Here is a 15,641-nt window from a genome sequence, read left to right as displayed (position 1 = left end):
ACAAGGTGAACGTTTATTTCCAAGCGAGAGAAACAAAAATACAGTTTAAGCAATGATGCGCACACACTCTGTAGCTTTAAGGAATTTATTTCAATAGAAAGTTCAGAAAACGGCAAATCCAATTGCCGGCAGCTGAGGCAATGGCGGGAGCTCACACTCACACCCGCATCTCGGAACAAGGGGGGGAGGGAAGTGGCGCGTCTCTCCCAGAGGTCATAGCGCCGGGCTTCCCAGGAGCACCTGAGTCAGCGGGCACGGCAGGCGGCATGGCTTGAATTTCTGGCACATTCTCTCTGGGGCCCGACCCCAGCACCCCCACCCCGCATGGTTCTGATCTCGTCACAAATATCGGTGTCTGGGTTTCATCTTTTCGGGGCCTGGTGACTTTTAGCTTCTGTCCTCCCCCCAACCCCACAATAATTCAGTAATTATTGGTAAATACTCGTGAGTATCTTTGAGGAGATCTCATCAGCTGCCTGGCATAAAACCCACAACAAATGCGCAGCCACTACACTTATTTGTCTTGAAAAGACCAGTTCGACCTCAAAGCACTGCAACTGGGTAGCGACGCCTCCAGCCCCATCATCTCCTCTGCAGTTCCGGTGGCTCCATTCAAAATTTCAAATTCTGCTCAGAACCCTCAGGGACCAGGGGAACCGTCACCGGGTTTGAAATACTGCATCTCTGGGAAATACTAGCCCTTAGCCCAAACGACAGGAAGAATCGTGACTCGGTTGGACGAGCAGCTCCCACTGGCAAAACTCTCAGGCGAGGCCTCGAAAGCTTCACCTGGAGCCTTCCCAGTCCGCCCTCGAGGCTACCAGGGGTTCTGCCCTTCCCTGCCACAGCGCTTCCAAGGAAACAGTGGCAGGGACGTTAAGTGACTGGTGCTTCGTTCCGTGTCCCACTGCCACGTAGGACCGGCCCAACACAATCTCACTTCTGGATAAGGGGACGCTCATGACAACGTTTCAGTAGTTTTCACAAAGCTCCAAAACTCTGTCTGGCTAGTTGTATTCTTTTGGCGCTTTTGGTTTGTTTTTGTTTTTTTGGTTTTTGGGTGACACCTCGTGATGCTCAGGAATTACTCCTGGCAAGGGGTGCTGGGGATCGAACCCGCGTCAGCATGGTGCAAGGCCCATGCCCTCCCCGCTGTCCTCCTGGCGTTCTGACCCCGCCTGCTGGATTCTTGAAGGGGCTTCTGAGAAGCCTCACAATTAAGACTGTGGTTCAAACTCCAACCACAGCGAAGTGGGGAATAACCTAGCAGCCAAGCGGGGCAAATGCCCCAAGAGCTGGTACAGGTGAGATTCTGTTTGGTCTTCTCGCCTGGGGGTGGGGCTCGAACCTGGAGGCTCTCAGTGAGCAAACGCTTCTGGCCACACTTGCCCTGGAGTCGGTTTTCTGGTTGATGAGGCGCTGACCACAGCTGCCCCCCATTTTGAAATACTGCTGGCAGGAGCCTGCTTTGCGTAAGCCTCCGAGTCTGGCCACAGATCCCTCTCGCGAGAATCCTCCAAACAGAGGCCACTTCAGAAAAGAACCGTTTTTTAAAGCAGCAATATCTCCCCCAAATACTGAAGTCACTTCTTGTGTGATTAGATTATGAAGCCTGTATCTCAGAGCAGAGAGAGAGAGAGAGAGAGAGAGAGAGAGAGAGAGAGAGAGAGAGAGAGAGAGAGAGACAGAGAGAGACACAGAGAGAGAGAGAGAGAGAGAGAGAGAGAGAGAGAGAGAGAGAGAGAGAGAGAGAATAGCACATGGGCTGGAAGATCGTGACAACATGAGAGAGAAAATAAAACCTCTTAAACGTCAGTGACGAAATCTGACCCGTCTCACCATTGCTTTGCAGTGTCTATTTGGGCAACAGCCACACGCTGACTGTTCAGATTCATCCTCGTTTTCCTAGCGGAATCCCGGGATTTTGAAAGCCTTTGAAGCAGAGGTTTTCTGATATTAAAGGCTGTTTAAGCAACACCTTCCTTGCAGCAGGTATTATAGTGGCTGGAAACTGGGTCGTAAAAGAATACGGCCGCTAAGGAAAGGAAGTCAGTTAACGGGCATATTCTTTGAAAGAGGCAAGGGATTAAGCCCTGACTTGTGTTCCAAATAACACAGTGACCTGCAGTTTTCGGTAGCAAAGGCATAGCGCTCAAAAACCTAGCGGCAAAAGAACAAACAAGACTTCCGGCCCATATCCAAGAGGTCAGCAGGCCCTGGTTTCACCTCACAGAGACTGTAAACATTTTTCGTAACAACAGTGCTTTGGGCTCCTTCCTACATATTCGAGAAGGGAAAAGCCACTTACGCTAACTTGAGGCCCAGACGAAGGCCTGACCCGCAGCAGTCCCCGCCAAGGGTGGAGGTCGGAGGGCGGGTGGAGACGACAGCGCAGAACTGCAAATGCAGCTCCTTTGGACTGGACAGCCGTCCATGGCATCGTGGACAGGCAAGGAGGACAGGCCAGTCACATCATCAGTCCTACTGTAATTCTGATGGTCTGGTGGGGAAAGAAACAGAGGGGGCCCGAGACCGAAGCAGTGCTCAGGAAGTGACGTATGAAGAACGGGTCGCTTTCCTGCTCAAAGGCGCATGTCCCCACCTGCAGGGGACAAGGAGACACAAGGAAAGCCAAGGGGGTGCTGAGCCGAACAGGAGGTTCTCAGATGGGGGAGTGACGATGGGGGACCCGGGGGTCACCGCCGAGTCCCCGATGAGTCTTCTCGGCCGGCAAGAGAAGCATGTAAGCTTACTGCTGAGAGAACTGAGGAGTCTCTGCATCACCAATGTACGAATTTAGTAAGAGCAGGCCTCAGACAAGGAGAAGTATTGCACCTTTCTGCTACATATTGAGGTGACATATTTTCTGGGCGTGAATCATTACTACAGAAGATCATTAAGGAATCCTAATCCAACCTGTCTGAATGATACGATGGAGGATTTGCATTTCTTGCTTCGGACAAGCAGGACAATGAATGAATACGAAGGACATTCGAAAGATTTGACAGGTGACTGGATGCCCTGATATCCACGAAGTCTGAGGTGGCTGGAACTTGGTTCACTGGGGCTTTTGACCCGGGCGAAGCTCTAGATACCTCTGCTATTACGCCGATGAACCATTATTATTGTTTTCTAGGGATGAGAAGAGCAAGAGAACGAGCAACTTTCTTGTACACCTCAATCAGGCAGGGCACCAGCTTGGAGCGGAGTCAGCAGCTGACGGGATCTGAACTAGTTTCCGGGGAAAAGGATACGGTCCCAATATTCTCTGCATCATTTGCGAGTACGCTACCACAGCTTGCTGTGGGAGAGCGGCCAGTGAAAGCAAGGCCTGAAAGGTTCTAGAAAGACTCCGGGGCTCCAGGAATGAACCTGAGCCCTGAGAAGTGGTTACTGAGTGTCAGGGCGGTGACTATTCTCACCAACTTAATACAAGCAGCCTGGGACATGCAGATGATGAGGTCTATGATGGAACAATCCCACCAGCACCTCCGGATCAGCCCCTAGAACAATTGGTACAGGAAGTAAAACCGAAGGAGGCCCATAACGAAACTCCATCCCAACCCTAAGAGACCACCTCGGCCTCCCAATCAGTCGACACGACTCTTCAGTCAGATGACAAAATGATGAAACATTAGCCACTCAGAAACGCCAGAGAGTTCTGGAGTGAAAATGTCAGAGAAAAAACCAGAAGGACTCAATGAAGACTCTGGATCACTTCCTGGTGATGGGAAGCAGTTGCCACTGGAGAAAATCCCTGAGCTTTTCCAACTGTACAGCATTTCGGCTGTCAAGAGAGGATTGTAGAAAGACGCTCGGATGTTTTGATGGTTTCTCTAGATCCACTGGATATACAACACTGGGCCCCCTTTCTGCCTGGGGATCTCCTGTGGGAACAGGCCATTTTGTGCTCGAAAATGGCGAGCTGACATATAGTCATGGCCCAACATGCTATTTAGTCAGGCTTACCCATTTGTTAATGAAAACAAAATTCCACCGCAGTTCCCCGGATGAGGGCTCAGATGATCACAGTTCCCCAGATGAGGGCTCAGATGATCACAGTTCCCCAGATGAGGGCTCAGATGATCACAGTTCCCCGGATGAGGGCTCAGATGATCACAGTTCCCCTACTGCTCGCCCAAGCAGCGGCTCCCTCTTTCCTTGCTCACCACATCCAACCCCTCTCCAGCCCATGAATCTTCCACACCCACACCCCAAGTCCACCCATGAGCAACATTAAGAAAAAAAATTATTACGTATTACTCATTTGGTGCATGAGCTATTAAATATTCATTGATACTCTTCTCACTGGTTGGCATCTGCTCAAACGGCCTTATAAAAGCACCGAGGAATCTTTTGAACAAACAAATGCGAAGACTGGGCAACAGCAGTGATTTTAACTGTGGTTCTGTCAAGAGTCTGTCAGAAGCCACGGGTCCACACACACGGCCACATCGCTCAAGTCCAAACACGGCTTTTCATTTCTGCGCAGCGCCACTCCGGTCAGGGACAGAAGGTACCAGCTACACACACCTTCCAGTTTGGCTCTCACTCACTCACCCAGAGGGCACGCAAATCCGGCTCGCCTGCAACCCTTCTACCGGGCCTGCATGTGATCAAGGGAAAAAGAACGAAAGAGCCATATTCTTAGGAAAGCAAACACTGGTCAGACAAGCACGGAGGGGCCCAGAGAAGGTGTCCAGTGACCCCCCTCGCCTGGGGTTAGCTCAGTACTGGGCGGGGACGAGACTCAGGACAGCCACAAAGCCGGAGCCAGAGCATCCCCTGCTGTGAGACATTCTCAGGGAAATGTTTGGCTGCCAAAGAACTTGATTCTGACTCCCAGAATCTTTCCCCTTTCAAGGGGCTGTGTCCTTTGTAGTACCCCCAACGCAGCCTGGCCTTCACGCGGGCCAGCAAAGCAAATGAGGAAGGGACCACTGGGACACAACACTGAAAGCAGTTCCCGACAGAGTGCCTGGTCACCCTGACGCAAATGGTCATGGGGGCAGGTAGCAGGGAGCGGCCGGTACACCCGGAGAACGGAAATCTTGGACAAGCTGCTCAGCTGTGGTAAGAATCATAGTTTCTGCCATACATAGAGGGAGGTTGGGCGGGGGGTGGGGGGGGGCGTACCAACAAACTCAGAAGGAATTCACCACCTGGGCAGCCAGGACAAGCTGCCGCGTTCCCGCAGCCCACTGGAAGAACGTATCAGATAGACAGACACACACCACACACACACGTACGCATGCACGCACACAAGCACGCTGTCTTCCATATCCAGCAGGAAGCTAAGTTCCCATCCAGTACAGTACTAAGTTTCGGAAGGTTAGTGTCCAAACAAACCCCCATCCCAAACCCCGCGCCCCTGCCAAGAAAACTGCTAGTCCCTGCACGCTTGCGAGGGAAGCGGGGGCCATGCACCCCTGTCAAGAGGTGGATGGGGGTCTCCTCTGAAGGCAAGGCATCGCTGCACCTCCAAACCAGCTCCTGGTGCAAGCCGTAAGAAAAATGTGTCTCCACACATTCAAGTGTATCTGAGAAAAAAGAAAAAAAACCCAAAAAACAACCCCCCCCCCCCCCCCCCCCCCCCAACGAGTACCAAGTTAAAGGGAACGCGGCTTGGCCGCGCTCGAGTGCACGCAGAGCACCGCCAGAGACGCACGCACACTATTTGGTGTTTAGGTGGGTTTCCTTTCATTCTTTAAGGCAGTGGTTTCCACAGGTCAGTTCAGAGATAAGAAGCACGGGCCACGGCAGTTTGTTCTGCAGACTCCAATGTGTTCTCCGGAAAGAGCACGCGTCGTTCCCGGAAATGAGCGCTGTTTCTGGATCCCAACTCGAAGGCGGAGCGGGCACCTTGGGCTCTCCCTGGCACACGGCTGCTTTGCTTCGTAGCTGGCGCTCTTCCGGCCGGCACCCACCCGCCCTCCTTGGGGGGGCAGTTGGCCACCTCCTTCCTTCTGAGGTTCTTACTCAAAAGTCATCAAGTTTGTGGGAGCCTAGAAAACAGAGCGTTGAAAACGGACACGGTCAGGTAGGGCGTTAGCCTTGCACAGGGCCGACCCGGGTTCAATCCCGGCATCCCAGAGGGTCCCCTGAACACTGCCAAGTGTGATTACTGAGTGCAGAGTCAGGACTAACCCCCAAGCACTACTGGGTGTGACCCAAAAAGAAAAACAGAAAAACAAAACCAAAAAGGGACACGGTCAGACATTTCTCAGAGCATTCTGAGCTTTCCTTGTTTGAACAAGTCCCAATATTTTAACATTTTGACAGAAAAAACATTTACAGAATAAAAGAACCTGCTGGCAGCACTGCCAGCCTTTAGAAATAACCAACACAATGCACTGGAACATCCTGAGAGGCTGTCGCTCTTCAGCGCTCAGTGAGATCTGGATGGGAGAAAGTATGAAGACAGCTTTGCCTTTAAAAAAAAAAGAAAACTGGGGGCCACAGTCGGTAGTGCTCAGGGATCACTCCTGGTGGTGCTCAGTGGACCGTTTATGATGCTGAGGATTGAACCAGGGGTCCAGCGTGCAAGGCGAAGTGTTTTAACCCCCTATTCTCTCCCTGGCCCCCAGCACTTTTTTTTTTCCCTGCCTAAGTCTGTGGGCTCTCTGGACAGTCACTGGGTGGAAAGATGAATCGAGGAGATGATATGGGTCCAGGGCAGGATTCTAAGCGAACAAACACCCTTCCCATTGTTCTTATCGTGGGATTCCTTCCGTGTATATAGTACAATGAGTCCCCTAAGTTTTTAATTCAACACAGATAAATTTCATTACAAACATTACTAAGATTTTCACTTTGAAATTATCACTGAAATGTGTGAAATAAAATGGACTAGATAAATTCTGATAAGCCTTGTGATTGAAAAATTAATAGTTTCCTGTTTGTATATCTGAGGAAGTTTAATTGGATTTCTTCTAAGTTTGAGTTGAAATAGACAGTGCAGTAATTCTTTGACCTATGAGTAAGATTTTTTTTTTTTTAGAAGCAAGTTGACAGTTCTCCAGGCAAGGACTAAAAAACACTCCCTGTCTTTTCTACCAGTTCTCCCAAGTTGTGCTGACATGCAGTCACACACTATCAGCTTGTCCCCTGGATTCTAAAAACCTTATCAGCCCCTATGCTTTATAACAACCTCTTTCTGAAAGCTTAAACCACAAAACACAGAAACAAGAACTCCCCAAAACTCCTGCAAGCGCAGGTTCCTGAAAAACTGACAATATCAGCATAACTGACTATACATCACACATCCAGGTGTTTGCAGTATAACTGTCAGGCCTGGTTACAACTACTCAGGGCTGGGGAGATGGGACAGAGGGTTGGGCTGCAGGCTTGGCAGTGGGAGGCCTAGGGGTGGGTGTCCAGCACTGCCGGGAGTGACCGCGAGTGCGTCTGTCACAAGACAAATGAACCCAACATCATCTCAGCAGTTCATTCAGCAAAGCTGGCCACTGACTTGGGGACCGTGATGTTGTGGCGGAGAGGAGGGCCCACCTGCTGCTGGTTGCTGTGGCAAGCCGCACTCAGATGCTTGAACCACAGCATCGCGTTCATCCTGTTGCCAGCTTGGAACTTGTATGAGTTTCCTGCGATGATAAAAGGAGGGAAAGGAATAAAAGGGTAGTGATTCGGACAGTCACCCTGCAGCCATCAGAGAGCAAACAGAACACAAGAGAATTCCTTCAGTGAATCTCGGAAGAGAGCAACATGCAGATAATGTCTCCCCACCCTGTGCCAGGTTTATTCCATCTGGGCACTTTGGAGGGGACCAGATGTGCCCCTCCGCCTGCCCGAAAAGAACCCTGGCAGTCACAGAACCTAATCGTCACCACACTCACAGCTGACCGTCACAGGCCCGTCCCTCCCCCCGACTACCACCATGAGATTGAATCCACTGGAAACCCCAGGTTGTGGGACTTGTGACTGAAATTTCCAGGCTCGCTGAAGTGGAGAATGGGCCCCCTCCTCCCATCTCCCTGTGCTTCTGGTTTCCTGGTAGTCAGGCCCATGAACTGGCTCTGGGCGCCATTTAAGTGCATTAATGGAAGAGTCTCCCGGTGGACAATTCCACAACGAAATAGACCACATCATATTCAATTGATGGTTTTGCCTGACCGATGTCGCTGTTGTCCCAAAATTCCAAATGGGATTGGACCACCGTCTCCTTCGTGCAAAATTCTACTTCACGGAGCGGGGAGAAAGGGCTGCAAAGTTCAAAAAGAGAACTCCCAGAACGACCACCAACTGGGAGCTCTTTGGCACTATTGCAGCAACATGGGAAGATGCCATTGTTGACAACATTGACGAGGAATATGATTGACTGGTTCAGCACCTCCACGATTGTGCGAGGAACGCCAAGAGAGAGATAGCCACAAAAAAACGCCTGTCTTCGAAAACTCTTGAGCTTATTCGCCAGCGTGGTTTGGCACATGCCTCAGGCAACCGCAAGCTAATGTCCGAGCTCACAAAGCAGTGCAGAGATGCGATCAAGGAAGACCTCAAAGAGAGAAGAGCAGAAGTGCTGGTAGATGCAGCAGAAGCCGGGAAAAATATTCGTAACGCCCGCCTGTCCTTCGCCAACTATAAGACCAAGATGACTGCCCTCCGATGTCCTGACGGATCCATCACATCCTCCAGAACGGCAATGGAGAAGATTATCCATGACTTCTACTCAAATCTCTTCGATAGCCATGTCCACTTGCCGACATACCAAATTCTACAGGATGGGTATGTCGTTCCCAACGTTCTCCCTTCCGAAATCTGACACGCCATTTCGTCAGTAAAGAAACGAACAGCACCCGGCCCAGACAAGGTCAGACCTGAACACCTGAAGAACCTGCCATCAGTACTCATCAATACACTGGCTCGGCTCTTCACTTGCTACCTGTCTGAATGCAAGGTTCCGTCCCAATGGAAAACCAGCAGGACCGTACTACTGTTCAAGAAGGGAGACATCCATGACATTGGCAACTATCGCCCAATCTGCCTATTGTCTGTCATCTACAAGTTGTTCACTCGAGTCATCCTAAATAGGATTGGCAGAACACTAGATGAAGGACAACCATACGAGCAAGCCGGGTTCCACAAAAGATTCAGCACCATCGACCATATCCACACGATAACCAAGCTCATTGAGGTTTCTCGGGAGTTCAAGATGCCGCTCTGTTTAACGTTCATTGATTTAAAGAAAGCCTTTGATTCTGTTGAGACAGAAGCGGTCACTGAAGCCCTAGCCAATCAGGGCATTCAAGCCCAATACATCAGGATCCTCCATGAGCTGGATTGCGGATTCACTACCAGGATCTCACCATTCTACAAAGAAGTGATCGTTGATGTCAAGAGAGGGGTGCGGCAGGGTGATACCATTTCACCGAAACTCTTCAGTGCCACCCTCGAGAACATCATGCGACGACTGGAATGGGAAGGAATGGGAGTGAAGATAGATGGTCGGCAACTACACCACCTCCGCTTTGCTGATGACATTGTTTTAATAACACCAAACATCGGCCAAGTGGCACAAATGCTGGCTGACTTTGACCGTGAGTGTGGAAAGGTAGGACTACAGCTGAATCTTACGAAGACAATGTTTATGAGAAACAGCCTCGTTCCTGATGTCCCATTCGCTCTCAACTGAACGACCATCTCCGAATGCAACAGCTATGTGTACCTAGGTCAAGAGGTCAACATGACAAATGACCTGGCACCCGAGCTGCGCAGGAGGAAGAGAGCGGCTTGGAACGCCTTCAAGAACGTCGAAGAAATAGCTAAGAGGACAAAGAACCTCTGGCTCCGGGCACATCTCTTTGATTCCACTGTTCTTCCTGCATTAACATATGCCTCAGAGACCTGGGCCCTACGCAAACAGGATGAGAACGCTATTCGGGTCTCCCAAAGAAGAATAGAAAGAGCTATGCTTGGAATATCACGTTTCACTCAAATGAGAGAACGAATCCGGAGTTCTGACATCCGTCGACGATCAAGGATCAGGGACGCTGTCTCATTTGCCAAGGTGTCGAAAATCAGATGGGCTGGTCACGTAATGAGATTTAAAGACGACCGCTGGACTAGAGCTGTTACTGACTGGATTCCACGGGATGTCAAAAGACCGCGTGGCTGCCCACCTACCAGATGGTCAGACTTCTTCATCAAGACCCTGAACGATCGGTTTGAGGCTCTTCATGTTCCTAGAGCGAACAGACGCCATTGGGCTACACTAGCACGCGACAGGGACTAATGGAGACGTTACTGGCGCCCGCTCGAGCAAATCGACGACTAACGGGAAGTTAAGTGATTAAGTGAACGGAAGAGAGCAAGGCATTGCAGAGATGCCCCTGGCCCCCACATCACCATCCAACATGTTAGTGATCTCTAATACAGGGGCTTAGTGGTTCCAAGATGGGATATAACGATTTTCACACACTTTCCTCTAAGGAAACCTTTTTGGATCATTTTTAGTCAATTATTCAGAACAAGCAATACAAAATAAATGATTCAGCAGCTGCCTTTGGGGCAGGCTTGGTGGTAGTGGGAAAATTAGAAATAATGGTGGTGGGAAGGTGTAACAGTGGGTGGAATTGGTGTTGATATTTTTTTTAATGTAAAAAAAATAAGTAAAAGAGAGAGAATTCCTTCCCTCCAACACCAGATGGTCCACACACATAAAAGCGTTTTCTCTACCTTATAGTCACATGCAGTTGTTTATTTAGGAAGCCATTGCTGGGCTGCTTAGGAACTAAGGTTAGGTAATGTACTTAGCTCCTTAAGTGTTTTCTAAATTGTTTTGGGACCAAAAAACAAAAAGAGGTTTTCCACTGAATAGTAATAATCATGCAATGAAAACTCTGCTGACAGAAAATTGAGAATGACAGTTTCAAGGCACCCACAAGGGGTGACTGTGCGATGGCAAATCTAAGATCTTCAACCGGGAGAGCTACACGCTGTGGTGCTCAAGGGCAGCTCCTGGCTCAGGCTTCACTCCTGGAGGTGCTGGAGGGATCACAGTCAGGGCTCCAGCCTGGGCCCCCTGAGACATCCCATGGCCCAGAGAGAAGATTCTGAACCAACTGTGGCCTCAAGAGTTTCAATTCTCTCCATCCTCACCTCCCTTCCTGCTGAACAAACTCTTCTGGGACTCCTGGGGCTTTTACTCTCTGCTTTTAGGCCCAGGACAGCCAGGAAAGCAAGATCGAAAGAGACCAATGAGTATGATTATGCCGGATCACACGGCAAGAAGCTGTTCCTGACAAGAACCCCAAGGGCAGGCACCCCAGGGAACCTTGCACCCCGTTGCTCCGAGGACTCACCCCTCTCAGAGTCGGTCAGCAAGAAGAGATCCGGGTGCTCTGGGTCGTCAGCCATCATCACCATCCAGCCCACCACGGACACGTTCTTGCTGGAGGTGGACTTGAACTGCGAGAGAGAAGAGGAAAGTGCCAGAAATAAAACCGACGGCGCATCCCCAGCAAAGCTCATGTCTGGGTGTGCTCAGGTTCTCCAGACGGGAGGGTCCCCCTTCATGCGGTCTGTGTGGGCCCCCCGCCTGTGTGTGCTGGCCTCAGATGCAGTCCCCCTCCTGTGGCATCTGGTCTGAAGAAAGTTCATGCTATGCTACCATCTCCCACCACACCGATGGCCTATCTTTGCATTTGCTACTCACTCTGAATATTTAAATATAAGTTGCCAAACAATGTACCACAAAATCCTAAATACTTCAGTGGTATCTTTTAAGAATAGATTCCTGGGGCTGGAGCGATAGCACAGTGGGTAGGGCAGCGGGTAGGGCGTTTGCCTTGCACGCAGCCGACCCGGGTTCGATTCCCAGCATCCCATAGGGTCCCTCGAGCACCGCCAGGAGTAATTCCTGAGTGCATGAAACAGGAGTAACCCCTGAGAATCGCTGGGTGCACCGAAATGCAGAAAATGCTCCTCTGAGTCACCCCCGCCCTCGTATCTAAGAAAGTTCATTGACACAATCACAGAACGTCCATTTTCAAATTCCTCCCACTGTCGTAATCATGATCTATCTGTGTAGCTTTACTGCTTTCTTTTTGAGGGGTTCTTCCCTCTGGTAGTGCTTGGGGAACCCTGAGGTGGCGGAAATCGAAATCACACGTACAATGTCGGTCTCGACCACTGAGCCACGCCTCACTGTGACTTTGACAGCTTTTTTTAAAACTTGCAGGATTCTGGGGTTGGAGTGATAGCACAGCGGGTACGGTGTTTGCCTTGCACATGGCTGATCTGGGTTTAATTCCCAGCATCCCCTAGGGTCCCTCGAGCACCGCCAGGAGTAATTCCTGAGTGCAGAGTCAGGAGGAACCCCTGTGCATCGCCAGGTGTGACCCAAAAAGCAAAAAAAAATAAATAAATAAATAACAAAAAACCCAAAACCAAACAAACCAAAAAAACCTCCAAAAACAAAAACCAAAAAAAGTGCAGGATTCAACCAAGGTGTGTCCATATATTCATTCAGTGCTCAGACTCCTCAGCCCCTTGTAATGGGGAACAGCTGTCTTGTCCCCCAACACTTGTTCATCTGCCAACGCCTGGCTTTCAGGAGACAAGCCAGTTGTCGGAGAGAACGCTCCACAATCTGGATTCGATTTAGATTAATTTCACCATGATTAAATTCAGGTTCAATGTTTGGCCAGGACACTCAAATTGGTGGTACTGTTTAGATCAATTTGGATCCTTTATCTCTTGTTTATATACAGTCAAGTATTTTATTCCAGTTTGATTGTAATCTGCGTTTGTCCAAAAATTAAAACATACTGCCCCCACTGCCTTGAGTTCTATGCCTTAGATCTTTTAGCACCTTCTCTCCTTGTATTCTTTTAGTGATAATAAAATATAAAATATACTTGTCTCTGTACCCTTTCTGTTGTAACCCTGTCTTGAATCTCGGAAGTTTTAACTACAAGTGACGAAGTACACAGTCCATTTCCTTGGCACTCAAAATCTGATTTCCTCACAACTCAGTGTTTTAATTTCTAAATGTATCACATGCATCATCTATCAAAAAAACTCATCATTTAGGGGCTGGAGCGACAGCACAGTGTATGGGGTGCTTGCTTGCACAAGGCTGACTTGGATCCGATCCCTGGCACTTCATATGGTCCCCTGAGCCCTACCGAGAGTGATCCCTGAGCGTGAGGCCAGGAATAAGCCATGAGCAACAAAAACCCCCAAACCCCTCATTATTAAAAATCCGCATCATGCTATTAATGCCCCTTATGCAGACAGCAGCAGTAATGCCATATGAAAGGATATTAAACATCTTCATCAGATAAAAAACTAAAGCTGTTAATGATCTAACTTGGCTTTTAATTAAAGTCAGGATAAAACCGAAAAACCCCTTATTTCGAATACTGTTTCTTCACAGGTTGATCGAGTGAAATAAATCCAGCTAAGAATTTCAAAGTGGCCTCAGGACGGTTAACCTTATCTGAAGAGCAAGTATGTCAGGTGATCCATTACCTTCCATCCCTGTATAACAATACCAAGGTGAGGAAATTACACTTCAAAATGTTCCAGTGAAGTCAAAACCCAATGAGAGAGAGAGAACAAGAGGGAATGCCCTGCCACAGAGGCAGGGTGGGATGGGGGGATGGGGGGTGGGACGGATACTGGGACCCGTGGTGGTGGGAAATGGGCACCGGTGGAGGGATGGGTATTTGATCATTGTATAACTGAAACCCAAGCACAAAAATGTGTAAGTCTGCTACTGTACCTCATGATGTCTCACTATTAAAAATTAAAAAAAAAAAAGTTTTATTGAATCACAAAAAAAAAAAAAAGTTCCAGTGAAGCAAATCTCTGAAAGTGCAATATTGCCCGGCAAAGTCTGGCAAGCTCCCAGTGACATATCTGATATGCCCAAAACAGTAACAAGTCTCACAATTTGTTCTGAGTCATTCCTGGTGCCCGCTCGAGCAAATCTATGAACAACGGGAGGACAGTGCTACAGTGCTACAGTCTAGTCAATTAGACCAGACACAATCCTACAACTCTACCTAAAAAATGACCAAAAATTGCAGGGAATCCACGTCTAGACACCCTTATGATGTCCCAGCACCCATCTGCTCCCAGGGCCAGGCCCGGGATAATGAAGTCAGGCTTCTCTGACCTATGCAGGGCCCTGTGGCAGCTTTCTGAGGAGAAAGTGACTTACTGACACCTCCTGTCCTCAGCATGGTGACTGAGGAATCAAATCCCTCTCAAAGCAATTTTTTTAACGCAACATGGAAAATGAATCTTCCCTTCAAAGACTGACATATACGAAGAAAACTCTGTGATAAACCAAAAAACATCTCAGAGGACAGCGTGCATTGGAAGCCCAGAACCTCATGAGGCTTCATGTAAGTCCCTCAGAGATAAAGCAGAATTGAACCGCCAGCCACGCTCGGGATGGTCTCCCTTCCACAGGGCTGTCAGAGACCGATGAAGACGAAACTTCAAATTTCGGGCACCGTTTTAAAAGTTCACATTTCCTCAACTGGTGCCATGACAGATACAACGTGAGGTGTAGCTTTGGCATGTATACTGGGAAAATGGCATTCAAAGGAGAACTCTGAGTGACAGAAGCTATTCCAGGCCTGCCCGGGGAATCCCCTAACAATGGGCCCAAAGAGGGACCCAGCCACTTCTGGACCCAGGTCTGTATCCTGGCAGCAGCCCACCAAGACCACCCCTCCAGGACCACTTTTTTGACCGGTCCCGAGGAGACACACAGAGATGGGAAGAAACTTACGTGTTTCCTTTCGGTGGCCTTGAGAGACTTGGCAGCATAGTAAAAAAGTTGTGTCCCGCATAAAGCTGCCCAGTATTTTGTCCACGACGCTACCTGGAGAGACAGACAGGCACACTCTAATGTGCTCGGCCTTACTGTCCCCAGAGCCGCAGGCCGTTCCCCACAGGACACCTCTGCCCCACCACTGGGGCTCTTGGCTGCTACTACCGCCCCTGCCCTCCCTCGGAGCCTCTGTAGACCAGCCCCGGGCCCAGCCCTACAGTTCCTGCACTTTCCCAAGAGCTCTGGGAGCCACAAGAAGCGTTGGCATATGAGGAACTGAAATCCACGTGGCAGGTAGGAAGACACGTTCAGTGAGGGAACATTACCAGGCAAACGGGTATTTTAACCCATTTCAAGTCCTGGATATAGTTGGTATTACCGGAGATCACGGTCACGGTCCTCCCATTGTTCATCGATTTGCTCAAGCGGGCCCAGTAACGTCTCCATCGTGAGACTTGTTGTTACTGTGTTTGGCATATTGAATACGTCATGGGGAGCTTTCCAGGCTCTCCGAGAGGGATAGAGGAATTGAACCCGGCTCCGGCTGGGCCGGCTGCGCGCAAGGCAAACGCCCTACCACTGTTCTATCATTCAAGCCCATTACTGGAGATATTTTATTATTATTATTTTTTGCTTTTTGGGTCACACCCGACGATGCACAGGGGTTGTTCCTGGCTCTACACTCAGGAATTACTCCTGGCAGTGCTCAGGGGACCATATGGGATGCTGGGAATTGAACCCAGGTGGTACATGCAAGGCAAACGCCCTATCTGCTGTGCTATCACTCCAGCTCCCTGGAGAGCTTTTAATAATGTAAGATATATTATCAAATCAT

The 15,641-nt window shown here is 49.5% G+C and overlaps 2 protein-coding genes across 3 annotated transcripts in view; both read right to left on the bottom strand.

The window, feature by feature from the left end:
• Positions 1-15,641, bottom strand: part of FAM20B (FAM20B glycosaminoglycan xylosylkinase) — a 209,886-nt gene that overhangs the window by 60,781 nt on the left and 133,464 nt on the right. The window lies entirely within an intron of this gene.
• Positions 5,596-15,641, bottom strand: part of RALGPS2 (Ral GEF with PH domain and SH3 binding motif 2) — a 79,453-nt gene continuing 69,407 nt past the window's right edge. For both annotated transcript variants that reach the window (XM_056107317.1, XM_056107318.1), the window contains 4 exons: positions 14,765-14,857; positions 11,319-11,424; positions 7,510-7,601; positions 5,596-6,005 (listed from right to left, as the gene is read on the bottom strand). In XM_056107317.1, coding sequence (XP_055963292.1) covers positions 5,976-6,005; positions 7,510-7,601; positions 11,319-11,424; positions 14,765-14,857 — 321 coding nt within the window. In that variant the 3' untranslated portion in view covers positions 5,596-5,975. The remainder of the gene's footprint in view (positions 6,006-7,509; positions 7,602-11,318; positions 11,425-14,764; positions 14,858-15,641) is intronic.

This window comes from Sorex fumeus, unplaced genomic scaffold (assembly GCF_029834395.1).
Source record: "Sorex fumeus unplaced genomic scaffold, SorFum_2.1 ptg000161l, whole genome shotgun sequence".
In the NCBI taxonomy this organism is placed as follows: Eukaryota; Metazoa; Chordata; class Mammalia; order Eulipotyphla; family Soricidae; genus Sorex; species Sorex fumeus.
This window is presented reverse-complemented; position numbering and strand designations above follow the sequence as displayed.